The sequence below is a fragment of the Typopeltis vanoorti genome, chromosome 21 (assembly GCF_054136105.1).
Source record: "Typopeltis vanoorti isolate ZY-2024b chromosome 21, IOZ_Tvanoo_1.0, whole genome shotgun sequence".
Lineage (NCBI taxonomy): Eukaryota > Metazoa > Arthropoda > Arachnida > Uropygi > Thelyphonidae > Typopeltis > Typopeltis vanoorti.
Window position 1 is genome coordinate 2,961,084 of NC_143569.1, and position 18,894 is coordinate 2,979,977.

At 34.7% G+C, this 18,894-nt stretch overlaps 1 protein-coding gene across 2 annotated transcripts in view; it reads left to right on the forward strand.

The window, feature by feature from the left end:
• Positions 1 to 18,894, forward strand: part of LOC150094599 (uncharacterized) — a 429,939-nt gene that overhangs the window by 83,376 nt on the left and 327,669 nt on the right. Inside the window, exons 4-5 of one of the 2 annotated variants that reach the window (XM_090411060.1) lie at positions 9,931 to 9,990; positions 10,832 to 10,953. In XM_090411060.1, the coding sequence (XP_090267186.1) occupies positions 9,931 to 9,990; positions 10,832 to 10,953 (182 nt within the window). The remainder of the gene's footprint in view (positions 1 to 9,930; positions 9,991 to 10,831; positions 10,954 to 18,894) is intronic. The other variant, XM_090411061.1, reaches the window with a different exon arrangement.

Below are 18,894 nucleotides of genomic sequence, written 5' to 3' on the forward strand. Positions count from 1 at the left end.
TGCATTATGGGAAGAGCCACTACCCAAACTAGCTTCGATCTTTATTGATGTCTCATCTGTAAGAGTCAGACCAGAAGTGATAACAAGGTTGAAGTAATGCAGAAGTCGTATTATATATACAAGTAGTCAAAAGGTTTTATACCTTACACCTTACTAAAATACTCTTAATTAGAGATAGTCGTTGTAAGTTTGTTCTCTTGGTTATACTATAAATTAAAGATGCCAAGAAACTATATTCTGGATTTAATCTTGTATTCAAGTGTAAGCAAACAAAGTTTGCACATGAAGTCACTTCATGACTGGGCTGCTTGTATGTAGAGGATAATGACTTCACATCAATTGCCTTAACCACCTTACCGGTCATTATGGGTCAAATACGCATCCTCATATGCTTCTTATCCATCATATATTTCAATGTAATATCAATGGTATTACAATTTTAATATGTACTTCGCATTCATGATAACCTTAACGTCTATCTTGGCCGGTAGCGTGGTTAAACCCAGTCATGAAACGACTTCACAAGCAAACTTTGTTTGCTTACACTTGGATAAAGGATTAAATCAAGAATATAATTTCTTGGCATTTTTAATTTATAGCATAACCACAGGTTATGCTATAAATTAATAAAATCCAGAATATTTTAGTAATTAGGTGTGACACCTTTTGACTACTTGTGTATGGAAATTTGTCTTCTGCATTACTTCAAACTTGGTATCACTTCTGGATCTGGCTCCCACTGTTTTCAGCAAGATAAATACTTTGGTTTTCTTTGGTTTGTTTTTCATTTTGACTTTATTTACTGGTGGTGGTGGTGGTTTCACCTGCACTAGCACTTTTTTTTTTTTTTAAATAAATATTAAGGTTGCTGGTATTGCAGTTAATATCTGTATTACAGGATTTCTTTTGGTGGTATCACGGCTGCAATTTTATAGTAGCTCAAATAGAGCATTTGCTGGTGGTGTAGAATTATTTCTATATCAATGGATTAGTTAATTCTCAGTCTTATGATTGAAAGTTTTTTTTTTTTCTTTCTTACAATCAAATGCAGAGGTTTTGGTCTTTTTCCCCACCTAAGATAATGTTACCAATTCCTCCAAGGGTGCAAATTCTAGGAATTGAAATTCCAGAATGTGAAGAAGCGAGATGGGTGACTAAGGTTTTAAATGAGATAGTTGGTGCTAATAAGATTTATTCTTTCACCCTGTTTGGTGGAGGGAAATATTTAATTGTAGTTAAAGATGTGGAAACAAGGATCAAACGATTACAGGGTTTCACTTTTGAAGGCAGCACAGTTATTCCTGTCATGGTCAGGAGCCAGGTAAAAAAAAAAAAAAAACAGTAAAAATCGAAAGATTTCCAATGGAATATATAGAGAACAGTAATGAAATTCTTATACAAATATTCTCGAAATTGGGTAAAATCAGTACCATATGAAAGAGTTAATCAGGTGAAGATACAAACTGGTTTTCTGGTGATGTCTCCTTCACAATAGATATGAACATGCCTGTACTAAATTTCGTCAACATCGATACAACCTGAGTTATGTAAACTATCCCGGAATACAAAGGCATTGCCTGCATTGTAATTCATACTATCATTTGGGTGGTAATTGCCTCAAATCTAAATGTTTCAACTGCATGGAGATCGGACATATCTCTAATCAGTGTCTCAAACTCTGTCAGAAATGTGAAAGTTCATGAACACTGCATTGACACCTGTCCTTTCAGAACTTTCGCTGAAAGAGTGGGAGCACCGGTAAAGCCAATTAGAACAGCATGTATATCAGAGAGGCATAACGAAGAGTTCCCAGTAAGAGTTCTAGTAAAGATGGTGCTTTTACACAAACTATATTTGGTAAAATCAGAAAAAGTGCATGACCAAATCAGCTAAAAATTAGTACCAAAATTCCAGATCTGCAGGAGCCACTTTTCCAGTCAAATATAGATGGAACAACATCAGTTGAAATTACCAATAATGAACCTAGTATAACAACTGAACAGAAACAAGATGAAATGCAAATGCATGAATCTGTTCTACATGGAGAAAGTGGTGAAGAAACAAAAAAGCAAGTGAGACAAATGAAAGAACTTAATATGGAGACAAGATCATCAAAAAAGAAAGATGAATTAATAAAAAAAAATTGAGGAAAACCAAAAAAAAATTAAAAAAAAGAGGAACTACATCAAAAAGAAAAAGAAGTAATAAAAAATGTAAAGATGGAGAAGGTTGTGGATCATCAAATGAAAACTCTTCATGCTCAGAAGAGTTTATGGACGATGAAGAACCATCTCATGCTAATAAAGGGAAAGCAAGAGTTCTCAGTATGATTGTCATCTTCATGAAAAGAAAATAACTAGCTTCTAAATCAAGAATGATAAGCATGAAATTGAAATAATGGAAAGCAACAGGAAAAAAACTGGAAAACCAGTTCACGAGAAGCATGCTACACAGTTGCGCCTTCACAGATTGAAGTCCTCATCAAGTTCATCCAAAATTTATAAGTTAAAGACTTATCAGTGACACTTCATTAATCATAGCATCTCTTTTCTGCATTGCCTCATTAAATGTACGAGGATTCCACAGGCAAATTGAACAAGAAACTATATGGAAACCTATGCTATGCCATATTATCAGGTTTTTTTTCTCCAAGAAACATACTTTTGCAGATATAAAAACTCAACAGACAGATATCCGCTTCTTTCTTATTGGAGCTTTGGAAGATTCAGCAGGGCCGGAGTAGGAGTTCCCCCCTTCCTTGGATCATTCTATAATATCCAAAAGGATGCAGAAGGGAGAATCTTGACAATAGACTGGAATGTGTAATAAGGTTTATAAATGTTTATGCTCCAGCTGCTATGACGTAGTGGGCACACTACATCATAGCAGCTGGAGACTGGAATTGTATTGAAAACCCCACTTTAGACAAAATAGGAGGACACCCCAGGAGTGGAAAAGTGGGATATATAAACATTTAAAAACTTCTCAGCAATGCTCAACTAGTACACACATATGGAGGATTTGCAATCCTAATCTCCAGGCTTACACATATATGAATCGAGGTATTGGTTCCCATCTTGATCGAATTTATATCTCTTCTTCCCTTATAAATAGGAAAATTCAGATAAAACATTTTGACATCAACAGATCCAGATCATAATCCAGTTCTACTTAAGTTCCACTGCATGGAACAATTAGAGATCAGTTCTGGACCATGGAGACTTCTGCCAAATTTTCTGTCGATCTTTTCAACCAAATTCCAGACCTTCTGTTCAAATTGGAATAATGTTACCTGGAATTGGGATCTTCTTCTTCTTTCTCTATGCCTTATCCCATGTTAAACGGGGTCAGTGTTCACATCTTTAATCTTCTTCTTCCAGATTCTCCGGTCCAGGGCACCTTCCCGACTCCATCCTTTCTGCCTAAGATCCTCTGCCACCATATCCCTCCATCTGAGTTTGGGCCTGCCTCTTTTCCTCCTTCCCTCCACCTCCATATCCTCCACTCGTTTACCAACATACTTCTCACTCCTTCTCTCTACATGACCGAACCACCTCAGCTTGCTTTCTTGTACCTTCTTACCGATCGGTCCCACCTTGATCATCTCTCTCATGTAGTCATTCCTTATCCGAAACCTCCATCTTCCTCTCCTGTGCCTTTGTTACAGGCCACATCTCCGTGCCATGGAGCATCGCCGGCCTCACCACCATCTTATACAGCTTTCCTTTAATTTTACAACTCACTGTCTTGTTGCACAGGACCCCACTCATCTTCCTCCAGTTCATCCAGCCGCATGTTATTCGGTGCTGTATTTCCTCATCCAGGTCACCATTCCTCTCGACAACCAACCCAAGGTACTTAAATTTTTTCCCTGAAGTTAACCTTTCACCCTGGAGTCGTATGATCATATCCTCGTCACTCCCCGTTGACATATATTCGGTCTTTACCCGGTTAATTTTCATGCCTCCTCCAATATCTTTCTCTGCTCTTCCCTTGTCTTTTCAAGCTTCTCTTGGGATGATGCACAGAGAACAATATCATCGGCAAACATCATGCTCCTTGGCACCTCCTTCTTGACGTCCTCCACTAGTACATCCATGACCAGATCAAAGAGGTAGGGGCTCAGAGTTGATCCCTGATGGAGCCCTATGACAATGGGGAACCCTTCTGTCATGCCGACACTAGACCTGACCTCAGTTTTTGCTCCCTCATACATCTCCTTCACCAACCTCACGTACTTTTCCTACACGCCCCCCTTCTTCCTCATACACCTCCATACCTCCTGTCTGGCCACTATGTCGTATGCCTTTTCCAGGTCTATAAACACCATATGTAGCTCCGCCTGCATCTCCCTATATTTCTCCGTCGATCGCCTTAACGCAAATATTGCATCCATTGTCCCTCTTCCTGGCATAAATCCAAACTGCTCCTCACCAATTTTTGTTTCCTGCCGTATCCTTGCTTCAATTACTCTTTCCCACATGTGTGACATCAGCTTGATCCCTCTATAGTTGCCACAATCTTGAACATCTCCTTTTCTTTTGGGACATGTGGTTAAAATTCAAACAGTAAAACAATATGATGGAATGGGTTAAGGAATAAAAGAAAACAGTTGAAAAACCCATATAAAGAGAGAAAGAGAGAGAGAAGCTGGTTCATTGCAAACCAATGCAAAGGTTATAGAATGTAGCAACATTATTAGAAATATTAACATAAAGATACAAGTGGAAAGGTAGTAATAAGTAGAAGGAAATTTTAAGATAAGAATACAGCAGCACTTAGCAGATAGCCCTTCAGCTGCATTCCTCAATAGACAATTCACTAAATTCTGCAAAGAAGGGACTATCACTGATATTTGCATTGATGGCAAAGGCATGTCTACAAGTCAAGACATCTTTAATTCCTTTCACAAACACTACAAAATTCTTTTTGAAGACAATAGTACTGTTGGTAATTATAACTCTTGGAATATTAATGGCTTTCCTGTTCATATCCCAGATGGGCTTGACAGACCCGTTATAGCATCTGAAATACCACAGTCTATAAAGAATGCCAGACAAGAAAATCCCCAGGACCTGATGGTCTAGGGATAGAACTTTACAGTGAGGCTGGGGATTTTATTCTTCCGATTCTAGTAATGCTGTTTAATTCTTTTCTCTCATCAGGACACATATCAAGTGAATTTGTAGCAAGCCATACTGTCCTCATTCCAAAACCTGATAAAGATCAGCAGCTGAGGACATATTTCTCTATCTAATACTGACTACAGTATATATTTTTCTGCATTATCAATAACAGACTCAAAGTGAGAATGAGATACATAATTAAAAACACACATGTGTATGGAGAGTTCCAGGCTGAGCAGTGGAATTTAATCTATTTCTGCTACGTGGTCTAATCCACTTAGTTAATATGAAAAGCAGCTGATGGTAGTGTTATCAGTAGACCTTGCTCAAGCATTTGATAATGTCCAGCATCCCTTTCTGTTCCACATCCTCCAGCAAATGGGTGTAGGTAAAAAGCTGATATCAGTTATAAAAGGAGCCTGTGCCACTTCAACTACCCACCTCCTAGTTAATGGGTTCCTGTCAGACCCAGTCAGAATTCGAAAAGGAGGCAAGCAAGGTTGCCCTCTTAGTCCAGTGCTCTTTGCATTGGTCCTTGAACCTTTCTTACAGAAAGTCGACAATACACATGCTGTGCAAGGAATAACAGTTCCTTCTACTATGAGGGAAAATAAGGTATTAGCATATGCCGATGATGTAGTGGGATAATGATTCCAAAACCATAATCTTTTCTGCTCAGTTGCACATAATAAATATTACAGACATCACAGAAGCTGAAGAAAAGCAATTACCATATTTGCCGGCCTATAAGGCGCATCCCCTTTTTTCCTAACATTTTTTAGGAAAAAAAATTAATCGCTGAATATAATAATGAATTTACAGTATTTCAAATATAATGTAATAAGTAGGTCTACTTTCAACAAATACCTAATCTAACTAGGAAAGAGTACCCACCTTTTAATCTTCTTCATCAAAACCCAGAAATTCATCTCCAGAGCTAAATGAAGAGACACTTGAAACCTCTTCTAAATCAGAATCTGAGTCCTCATACAACAAATTGTCCTCTGTACAATCCAGTGCATTACTAATGCCACACTGCTTAATGATTTAACCACTGTCTCAGTTTTCACAGCATTCCATGAAGCTTTGACCCACTCACAAACTTGCGAAATGCTAGGCTTCTTTCTGATAGCGTAACCTCCAAATCTGAAGACTGCATCCAGCTGTTCCACTTCTCCTTCATAAATCCCTTAAATGGTTTATTAATACAGACATCTAAAGGTTGAAGCTGACTAGTTAGATCTCCTGGAATTACAGCTAACCGAGTTTTCAATTCCTTGAGTTTATTTTTAACATCTTCTGTTCTTTGAGAACAAAACTGAACCCATACTAGCAGGCAGGCTTCAACAGTCCGCCAGGGCACCTAGGCCAAATTTTATCTATCCATAACTTCATTCCTCCTCCACCCATCCAGCCTTTTGCGTGAACATGTACAAACACTCCTTTAAGCAGTTTTTCTTTGGGTAGCTTCTTTTAAAAATCAATGGTGACAACAATTTTGTCCCATCAGCACAGCAGGATAGAACAACCCAACCGTGTAGTGAGTTTTTTCGTGCCCCGAAGTTTTAACAGTAACACTTTTTGTACCCTTGGAATCTACAGTTTTGTTTGAGGGCACATCAGAAGTCAGCGGAACCTCGTCCATGTTTCCTATTTGCGCAAGTTCAAAATTTTCTTGTTTCCTTGCGTTAATGACAAATCGATGAAATTCAATCATTTTTTCTTCATATTCAGCTGGCATCTTTTGTGATATTTTTGTTTTAGTCCGCATACATAGCTGGTTTCTCTTCATGAATCTTGAACACCGTGATGTTTATCCAGTAAAGTTGGCAATCCCTCTGTTAGTGGCTATCGCTTTTGCTTGATGAATAATCATTTTTGTAGACACTGAAAGTCCCGCTTTTCTATGGTCTAAAATCCAAGTATTCAGTTCTGCCTCAAGTTCTGGCCATTTTGCAGTTCCACTTCATAGGTTATGTTTACTGCGAGTTGCTTTTTTTAGAACCTTTCCTGATTCTGCCAAGTTCTTATCATTTTCTCAGTTTGGGGTGGCCCGAAATGCCTCTCTGCAGCCCTGTTTTCATGTTCTTTAGCATGGAAACAGAGCTGCTGAGAAGCATTTGCCAAGAAATTTAGAGAAAATTTAACGGTAGAAATTTATCACCGTTCACAATTATCAACCGCGACAACAATTGGAAAGTTTAAACGAACAGGAACACAGCTGTGATCATTGATGACAGCGCATGCACATCCACTGAACTCTACATAACTGGAATGCTCTCACACACTCCAAGGAAGAAATCGCGTAACTCGAAACAGAGAAAATTTCCAGAATTGAAAGTAATAAAAAACTGAGTATCGGCATATAAGACGCACCCTGTTTTTCAGACCTATTTTCAAAGGAAAAAAGTGCGTCTTATACACCGGTAAATATGATATATAGTAAGCCTGTGCAATTTTTTTGGTCCAGCTGATACCAAGAAGTTAAAAGGAATTTCTTCAACTATCAGAGAAGCATGGAGGATTTGAGCTTCCAGTCTTAAAATTCTGCTATTTAAATACAGCTTCAACAATCCATAAAATATTGCAGACTATTTACAGTGTGCAGACCTTCTCCAGTACTACATGGGTTTTCATTTACTCCTTATCCTGTTTGGAATAAACGATTATGAAGGTCCAAAAGCTGAGATTGTTTTGTTCCTGAATACTACAACGCTCTGGGCTTAACTCTAAGACTGCCACAACAATTTGGCAATGACATTCTTTCCATTAAAAAAAAAAGTAAAATTTGATATAATGAAATCTTTACTCTCTTTCTCTGCAAATTTGCAGTTGAGTACTGACAACAGCACTTTGTTTCATAACTCATTGAAGTTCCAAGGATACCCTAACAGGAGGAATCTTGCTTGGAGAATTGCATATGGCCGCCTTCCAGTCAATACCATCAAATGGAGGTACTTTAACATCGGAGATCCAATCTGTGACATCTTTAACGATTAGAAACAGTAAAATATGCATTCTGCAGCTGTCCTCTTGCCCTTCATATTTGGAACAGATTATGTAATGTGTTGGGTAATCCATTACTTACAACAGAAGGTTATTTTCTTGCAGTACCTACCACCTGTCAGCAATGGGAAGAGAATTTATAATTAATGAATTAAAATACCATTTATGGAAGGTTAAAAAGAAACTTGGATTTGAAAACCAGCAATATGACACCCAAATGCTTTACAATATTATATCTACCACTATTAACTATCGCACAAAGTTCTTTGGAAGAAAATTAAAGTTCTCCATAAAAGTAATAATTTGGAATGTTTATACAAAGAATTGTGAGACCGTGTTACATCGACCGAATCTAAATAGAAACAATGAACTTTAATTTTTCCACTTCATGGGAAATAGTTCTTTGCAAATTCCAGAATTAACTTAAATTTAATTATATATATATATATATATATATTTATTTATTTTATTGTTATTTATTTATTTATTTTATTTTGTTGTTAGTTATTTTTACTAGAACTTTAATATGATATAATGCAGTTCGCTCTGTCATTGTTATATATACTAATTTCTGTTTTTGTTTAATTTGAAAGTCTTACTGAAGATACACTTGATATTAGGGCAAAAATTTTATACCACTACTACTACTACTATGAATAATGTGTGTGTGTGGTAAAGCTGTTTTGTTATTTATTGAGTAATATTCTCTGACCCCCATTTTGGTTGACAGCACTGAAAACCGGCAAAGGTTGGTCGATTGGTAGAGCCTCTGCTACTAATGGCTCAGTTAAGTAAATTTGAGCGCGGTTAGTAGTTGGAAGGGGACCAATTGTTCGATGCTGTTGGCACACTCTCCCTCGATGAGTCTTTGGACTCCCTGTAGGTGTCAAAATAATAATAATAATAAAAAACTGCATCAGTGCTGCTGTGGTATCTTGGGGTACTATGAAGATCGGAAGGCTTGGTGAGACAGCCAGCTTAAAGTTAGCAATGGACAATAGAAAAACATGGTGAAATGAAATTAATTTTTTTCCCTACAAACCATCAGGGTTACTTTCTGAACTAAAAATGTTATTTAAATCAATGTTTATAATAAACACTCTACTTAAAGTACAGAAATATGCTATATATAAGGCTTGATCATTAATACAGGTTTATTCTAGTGATAAGTTGGAATAAACAACGATTGTTTAACAAATAAGATGACTGAAAGTACTACTATTTTTTCTATGTTGTAATTAACAAAGTGTGAACGCACATAATGCAGTTATTTTAGTCCATAATGTGCTGTTTTCAGGTTTTGTATAGTTCTCTGAGGCAGTTAATTGGGGATGAAATTCTCACCTGATAAGTTGCCATATATCGAGTTAACTAGATCATAATTAAATAGTTAATGGGACTGGTTTTGTGTTCTAATTAGAAATTAAAAAGAAACATGCTTAGAATTTTGTGAAATTTTTCATTTAGCTTCTTGTTTTAGATGATAAAAAGGCAATAAATATCCTAAAAAGTAAAGCTTTTATGGTAAGAGTTGCTCCTGTTTTCCAATCTAAGGCAAAATTAAGTTATAATTAATGGCTATCACACCATCATGTGGATGTCTTTGTATATTTTGCAAGTTTCTGTATTCCTTTTTGTTCTTTAAGTTCTTAAATTTTTAAATTCTAAACTTTAAAATATCTTCTATCTTCTGTGTTATTGGTTTTATTTGTGTTTCGTTTCGATTATTGGAAATATATTTTTATACTCACATATTTTTTCTTTATCCTCAATATTTTCCAAAATTATACATTTTCAGCTCAGTCAAGTCTGGCATCAAATACTTTGTCATCCATTCCTTCAAAACATACACACACAGGTATGTCTTTTTTTAATGCTCTTTTAATATATAAAAAAAAATTAGTTAGCACTTAGCCTCATGTCAGAACACAGGGGCAACTATTGCCATAAAAACCTTGCTATTTTCTTTGTTAATTTCATTGTTAAAAATAAACAACTTGCAGAACATATAACAAAATTTTGTATTTGCTTGTGCAGTTGTCTGCAGCTCATGATTATGTTCATTTTTTTTAGTTTACTGTATTAATTGAATTCTCTGCCATCTCTCAAGTGACGTTGCATATTTGTTTGAAACTTGACACCAATTCAATTCATTCATGCATGTTGGAAATTACTATTGTTGAAAATTATGGAAAGTTTGAAATGTGCTAGAGTAGAAAAAAGGAAAATTCAGAGAAAAAAAAATTTCTGCAGTGTAGCTGTGATATTGTGAACTTCAGCTTAATCAGACTAAAGCCTTTTTTTTTTTTTTTTTTTTTTTTTGGAGAGGGGGGGGGTGCAGCTTGCATTTAAATTAAAACATAAACATATTTTGCTATAAATGAACCAAAAATGCAAAACTATTTTGTAAACGAGGGGACGCAATCTGCCTTATATTGAATGGGATATTGATTTATATGTCTGATGAAAATTACAGTGATTTTGTTGTATAAAACAAATACATTTAAAATTTAAACTTGCAAAATATATTTGCACAAAGAAATAATAGTATTAAGCATTGCAAAATGCTATTAAATATGAAACAGTTAAAATTGAACCTCAATAATGAATTTTGTAAATTCTAAACTTTAGTTTTGTAGTTCTCCATATTTGTTTACATGTGAGATTAAAAAAAAAAACACTTCTTTTTTTTTTGCAAGAGCCCATGACTAAAAGAAAACGCTCCACATCAGTTGGCAGTAGTAGTAGTAACAGTACTGTTGGAGAAACACAAAGTGCAGAACAATCAAATAAAAAAGTAAAACGTCATCATACAGTGAAAGTAAGTGAGTTTCTTATAACAGATTTCTCTTTTGAAAAGCTATATTGTCAGGTTCTTAAAAGCATGCTTGAACAGGAAAACAGTGTATAATATATGCTTAGTTATTATGGAACTAGTTTTTTTTATATCACTGATATATATATTTTATGACCACAGTTAAGTTTTATCACGGAAGCATGTAATAAATTGATTGTTTAATAACTTTCTCTATAATTTTTGAGAGAATTGAGATGAGAGCATTATGATAATTTGATGGCAAATTTCCACACATATATTCCACTTTGCACACATTATAGAACCACAACAGAAATATTAGGTGAGGATTTTGAATTGAATAGCCTTTATCTCAGGAAGAATTTCTTTTATTATTATTATTTATTTATTTTTAACATCAGCTGATTATTACAGGCTTGCTTATTATGCTGTAGCATATAAAAGAGAACTGAATTTTTTTTCCATTATACTCTATCAACAAAGGTGTAAAAAGTCACTTTAGGTTTCTACTAAGCAAGATTTCGTGGTGATCAGTGAAACCTATCACCTACCTGAAAATAATCACAAACTTCCATTCCCACAGCAGGATTAAGCAAGCATCCTCTTGGTTGAAAAGCAGGTATACTAACTAGGCTGGCCAATATAAGATGAGATTTAGTTTTGCCCAAGTTTTCTAATAGAGTGATAGCAAAACTGGTTAATGGAAATAGCTATACTTCTATGATTTCTCTTGATTTTGCTAAAGCATTTTATAAGATTCTATATGGTAGGTCATTATAGAAAACTCAGAAGTAAACATTAAATGACTTATGACATAGTCATAAGTTATTTAATGTTTAGATAAGAACTTGATAAACAACTAAACCAAGCTAACATAAAGATATGTATAGGTAACAGAAACAAAGAAAAAACAAAAAGGTACAAAAGAAACAAACAACTATATACAAATCTACAGTGGGGTAAAAAAAAGAAGAAAGAGCAAAAGCAGGTATAATGATTATGGTACATAAATCCCTAAAGAACAATTTTGTATATTACAACTATTTGAATGAAAGACTAATAGAAATTAGACTCAAGATATTAAGAGGTCATATAACAATAATTGGTGCATATGCATCAGAAGAGGGAAAAGAAGAAAACAGTAATATATTTTATAAAGAATTACAGAATACCATAGATAAAACAAACAAAACTGACTATTTACTGCTAGCAGGAGATTTAAATGCCAGAATAGGATACAAAACAAACATAGGTAAATTTGGCGAAGATACATGCAATCAAAATGGTTGCAGATTGCGAGATTTTGTCATTTATAATAATATGAGAATAATGAATTCAATGTTTAAACACAAGGAAATACATAAATATACATAAATATACAAGGAAATCATAAATATACAGAGGATACGAATCAGTAATTGACTACGTTATCACAAATTTCAAATTAGCGGAGTTAATTTTAGACGTAAGAGCATATCGATGCTTTGAATTAAATTCTGATCATTATATGGTATCAGCAAAAATTCGTTTTAAACCAGCGTGGCTAAAAACACATAGAATTGAAAATTCTTACCAGCCAAGCTACAAAATTTCTTCATTACAGGATCCTCAAGTTAGACAACAATATCAAAAATGCACAAACTTAAAAACAGAAACCACACATGAATCAAGTGACATAGAAGATGAATGGGAAAATTTGAAACAAATTCTCACAAAAGCAGCAACAGAAACCTTAGGAATAAAGCAGAAATGGGTTAGAAAAAGAGGACTATGAGACTGGAACAAAGAAATAGAAAATATAATAAAAACCAAAAAGGACAGTTACCAGAAATGGCTAAATTCCAAAACAATAGAAGCAGAAATAGAGTATAAAAGAAATAGTGCAATTGCAAAACGAGAAGTAAGGAAAAAACATAGAGAAAGATGGAACAATTTCAAAACAGAACTAGAAAAGGATTTATTTAAGCCACAACCCAAAACTTATAAAGAAATAAAAGAAAAGATAAAAATACTAACAATAGATTTAGAAAAATGTGACCTATTTCCAAAATCTCTGGACAGATGAGAACAATGAAATAAAATTTTATAAGACAAAAATGACCTAATAGAAAATATCACAATGTTAGAACTGATAAATATATAATAAAGAAGATGAAAAATAGGAAAACACCAGGAGAAGACAATATAAATATAGAACTATACAAAAATGCAGGTGAATAATTTAATGAAAGACTTCTGAAATTTTTTAATATAGTTTGGATGTCTGGAAAAACCACTAACTCTTGGAAAAAAGCACTGGTTATCCTAATCTATAAAAAAGGAAATAAAAAAAATTGCAATAATTATAGGGGAATTAGCCTGCTGAATACAGATACAAAATATATGCAGGAATATTAAAAGAGAAACTAAGCAGCATTGTAGAAGACAAATTACTAGAAGAACAAAATGGTTTCCGAAAAGGCCAATCCTGCATAGATCCAATTTTTACTTAAAAATTATTAATAGAAAAGAGAAGAGAATTTCAAAAAGAAACACACGTGGCCTTTATTGATTATGAAAAAGCCTTTGACAAAATTAGTAGACAAAAATTGTTTAAAATATTAACCGATTTAAACATACCAAACCAACTTTTACAATCTATTTAAGAAATATATAGTAGTTAAATTAGAACACATCTCAGAATGGAAAGATATATCAAGAGGAGTACGACAAGGATGTACCCTCTCACCTCTGCTTTTCAATATATATATAAATGAAATATTAACAATCTGGAAACAGCAAACCCATTTGGTATACAAATGACCCCGCAAACAAAGATGGATACACTACTATTTGCAGATGATCAAATAATATTAGCTACATCAGAAGATGACTTACAAAGATCATTAAAATCATTAAATGATATCTCAAAGCAATATAATATGGCAATTTCTAAAGAAAAAACAAAAATAATGGCATTCAAAGGAGAGAACCCAATAAGAAGTAAAATAGTGATAGATAATAAAATACTAGAACAAGTAAACACTTTCAGATACTGGGATGTGGAAAGTTTATTTTTCACTTGGTTCGAATATAATAAATTTAGTTTAATCCTTTATCCAAGTGTGAGCAAACAAAGTTTGCGCCTGAAAGTATCTTCAGGACTGAGATAAGGTGGTGCAACACTAGGTGACTCCTTACAAAGGTGGAACAAGCTACCAACACTCCTATCTCAGTATCTCCCATAATGCAAAACCCATCTCCTTGTGGATATGTCTAATGTCAGGCATTAAGGGAAGGGCCAATACCCAGACTAGTTTCGACCTTTATTGAGGTTTCTTTAGTGCGAGCCAGGCCAAAGTGGAGATACCAGCCAGAAGCATTAGCAAAGTCATCTCTACCTATAGGAGTTGCCAAATGGTGTGCCACCTTTTTAATAAATTACTCTGAATTTAGAGAAAGATGTTGAAAGTTTATTAAAGGGATAAAAATCCTATGTTGTTATATAGCCAGTAAGTGAAACTCAAGATCGGGAATTACGATATGAGTTTCAATGCTGAAAAACTATCGATGAAGGCAATTCGAAGCAAAGGTGGAGCAAGCTCCCTCACTATTCTTGATATTCTCTCATAATGTAAAACACAGCTCCTAGGAGATGTAATACTGTCATTACATTATGAGGAGAGGTCACTACCCAGACCGGTTTCAACCTTTTTTGAGGTCTCATCAGTGAGTAGGTAGACCTGGAAGATATCAAAGCTTAGTGAAAAGAACTTGCATACCTTCACTATACGAATGCCATAAAGGTGTGCTTATATTTTGTAATTAAAATGAAAAGCCAAACGGCTAGTTTTCTGGCAATTTAATAGAGAAGGAAGAGGGGAGATATGATAGAGACCTACAAGTTGGTAAGGGGTTGTTATAGGATCAATGGTGGAGAAGTTCTACAGAGAATAGTGGGAGATCAGGGGAGAACCAGAGGTCATCCCTGGAAACTGTATAAAGAGGGTGAGAGGCAGGTTTTTTTTTCGTGCAGAGTTGTGAGTGATTGGAATGCCTTGCCTGAGAGTGTGGTGTCTGCAAGGAGTTTGAATGTGCTTAAGACGCAGTATGATGAGATGTGTGTGAGATAAAAGGACCTCCCAGATGAGTCTTTGACTCCATGAGGTCTTGTTTAATAATAATAATAATAATAATAATATTAAAGGGATAAAAATCCTATGTTGTTATATAGCCAGTAAGTGAAACTCGAGATCGAGAACTACGATCTATGAGTTTCAATGCCGAAAAACTATCGGCAAAGGCAATTCGAAGCAGAGGTGGAGCAAGCTCCCTCACTAAAGAAATATTTTTTCGGCATTGAAACTCATAGATCGTAGTTCTCGATCTTGAGTTTCACTTACTGGCTATATAACAACATAGGATTTTTATCCCTTTAATATCTATTAAATTGCCAGAAAACTAGCCGTTTGGCTTTTCATTTTAATTACAAAATATAAGCACACCTTTATGGCATTCATATAGTGAAGGTATGTAAGTTCTTTTCACTAAGCTTTGATATCTTCCAGGTCTACCTACTCACTGATGAGACCTCAAAAAAGGTTGAAACCAGTCTGGGTAGTGACCTCTTCTCATAATGTAATGACAGTATTACATCTCCTAGGAGCTGTGTTTTACATTATGAGAAAATATCAAGAATAGTGAGGGAGCTTGCTCCACCTTTGCTTCGAATTGCCTTCGCCGATAGTTTTTCGGCATTGAAACTCATAGATTGTAGTTCTCGATCTTGAGTTTCACTTACTGGCTATATAACAACATAGGATTTTCTGAGGAACTTCATGTTTGAATTCGTTTTTCATCTTTCCTTTTCATGGTCCATGTTTCGCTTCCATATAGTAGAGTTGGTTTTGACATTGTTAATCTTCATTGTTGAAATGAAAATTAACAGAAAAGTGGCACATCCAGAATTGGCATAATGTATATAGACTAGACATGTAAAATTACATAAGGAAAAATAAAGTATTTAATTGGAAAACATCCATGTTTTATGATGACACCTTCAGTGTGAACATACAAGTATTGCATGAAGCAAGAATAGAATGCAAAATGCTACAAAGTGCATTCGTCTTGCTGCTCTGAGACAAGCAGAAAATGTTATTAAGAAACAATGGAACATGATAAATTTAGTTTAATCCTTTATCCCAGTGAGAGCAAACAAAGTTTGTGCCTGAAAATATCTTCAGGACTGAATATAGTGTTGTACTATCTTACCTTGGTAAGTAGTACAACACCAGGCAACTTGTAGCAAAGGTGGAGCAAACTACCAACACTCCTATCCCAGTATCTCCCATAATGCAAAACACATCTCCTTGTAGATATGTATACTGTTATGCATTAAGGGATTGGCCACTACCCAGACTAGTTTCGACCTTTATTGAGGTCTCTTCAGTGGGAGCCAGGCCCAGAGTTGGAGATACCAGGCAGAAGCAGTAGCAAGGTTATCTTTACCTATAGGAATTGCCAAAAGGTTTGCCACACCTTGTTCATCAAACAATGGAACAATTTAAACATTCAATAAATAATAAAGCACAGATGCTCAGTACTGAGGCAAGCAAGAAATGCTATCAAGAAACCATGGAATAATTTAAACATAGCCAATAAGCAATGAGGTACATATGCTTAGCACATAAAAGTATATATATTAAAAAATTAAAATAAATAAAAAAAAAAAAAAATTAGTAGATTAATAGTAACAGTTCAAAGTCACCAATTCCCAAAATCTGAAATATTTAAATAATCAATGCTGTTCAAATTGGGTTGATTATATAGAGCTTTAGAGAATTCCTTGAAAAATCTCTCAAATTTAAAACAGTTGATACAAAGAGCTTTTGTTGTGTTCCTAACGATCATCATGGTTAGCATAATCTCCATATTTCCCAAGACCCAACTTCTCTGGATATGAAAAAAATTTAATCTATATCTATATATGAAAGAATAATCATTAACTCGGTTAACATACATATTTTTATAAAGAACTGAATGACTAGAACCGAGATTTAAGTAAAAAGGTTTGGTAACGGCTTGTAACAGCCTTCATCAGGTGACATTATAAAAGAAAGAAAAAAAAAAAAACACTAAACACTGATGGTTAAAAGACTATGAACAACATAGACAGTCTCCATACATAATTAGCATGAAAACGTTGTAGTTGTATTTAAAGCTGTTCTTTCGTTTCTTGCATTGTTGGGAGAGTGCGTGCTTGCAGCATCACGTGACCGTCAGTACATGATTACAGCTGAATGACAATCTGGGAGGTTGTAGCTCAAGTTATTATTTAGATGAACAGGACTGAAGATGATTTCTCTAGATTCCACGATTTTTCTCTCTAGTTCATCATTGCAACGGAAGATGTTAGGAGATTTTTCCAGCAGACTTTGTGACTTTGGTTTTCATCATTAGGATTAGCTGAGAAAAGGATATGACTTGATAATGCACTGGCTCGCCGTCTCTTGTAAGCAATGTCCCTCATGTGTTCTTCCATACGCAATTCGACAGATTTATCTGTCTGCCCAAAATAAGAAATATCACAATCACACAATAATAAAGGATTACCCATAGCCCATGATTTATATATATACTATATATCTTTATTTATATAGATACTATATAAAAGCAAAATCATGGACTGGCTATGGGTAATCCTTTATCCCCTGTACTCGCAAATATTTACTTAGAGGATTTTGAAACCAAGACTATCTCATCCTTTATTTTAACACCTAAAGTTTGGAAATGCTATGTAGATGATGTCTTCATTATTTGGAGCCATGGACATGATTCCCTTATGGTTTTCCTCGAACATCTCAATAGCCAACATCAGAGTATTAAGTTTACTGCTGAGCTTGAAACGGATAATTTCTTGCCCTTTCTTGATGTCAAACTGACTCGCTCTTCTGGTAAACTCAAAATATCGATATATAGAAAGCCCACACACCAACAGATATCTGCATAGGCAATCCCATCACTTCACAAGGTGGAAATCCCATAATTTCCACCTTGTGACATAGAGCCTGTTCTCTTCTGGATGACCCAAATGAACTTCTTACAGAAATAAACCATCTCAAAACTTCTTTCGAAGTTAATGGATATATTCCAAGAGAATCGTTGAAAGATTCCTTCTTAATCCTCCTAGACATCATTCAGAAGTAACAAATAGATTCAAAGGCAATATATCTATTCCTTACATAAGTACAGTTTCACATAAACGAGCAAAAGTTCTAATAAAATACAATATCAGAACCTTGTTCACTCCACTTCCAAAGATCCGTTTCTTAATAAGCCACCAAAAACCTTGTCATCATCAACTCAAATACCCTGGTGTATATAAAATGTTGTGTGATTGTGATATTCCTTATTTTGGGAAGACACATAAATCTGTCAAATTGCATACGGAAGAACACATGAGGGACATTACTTACAAGAGACAGCGAGCCAGTGCATTATCAAGTCATATCCTTTTCTCGGCTAATCCTAATGATGAAAACCAAAGTCACAAAGTTTGCTGGAAAAATCTACTAACATCTTCCGTTGCAATGATGAACTAGAGAGAAAAATCGTGTTCATCTAAATAATAACTTGAGCTACAACCTCCCAGATTGTCATTCAGCTGTAATCATGTACTGGCATGTTCACGAGATGCTACTAGCACGCACTTTCCCTACAATACAACTAATGAAAGAACAGCTTTAAATACAACCACAACGACTCTCTATGATGTTCATAGTTTATTTAAGCTTCAGTGTTTTAATGTTTTTTCTTTTTTTTTACAATGTCACCTGATGAAGGCTGTTACAAGCCAAAACTAGTCATGTTTTTATATTAAAACCTTTTTACTTAAATGTCGGTTCTAGTCATTCAATTCTTTATAAAAAAAAATATATATATATATATATATATATATAGATTACGGGA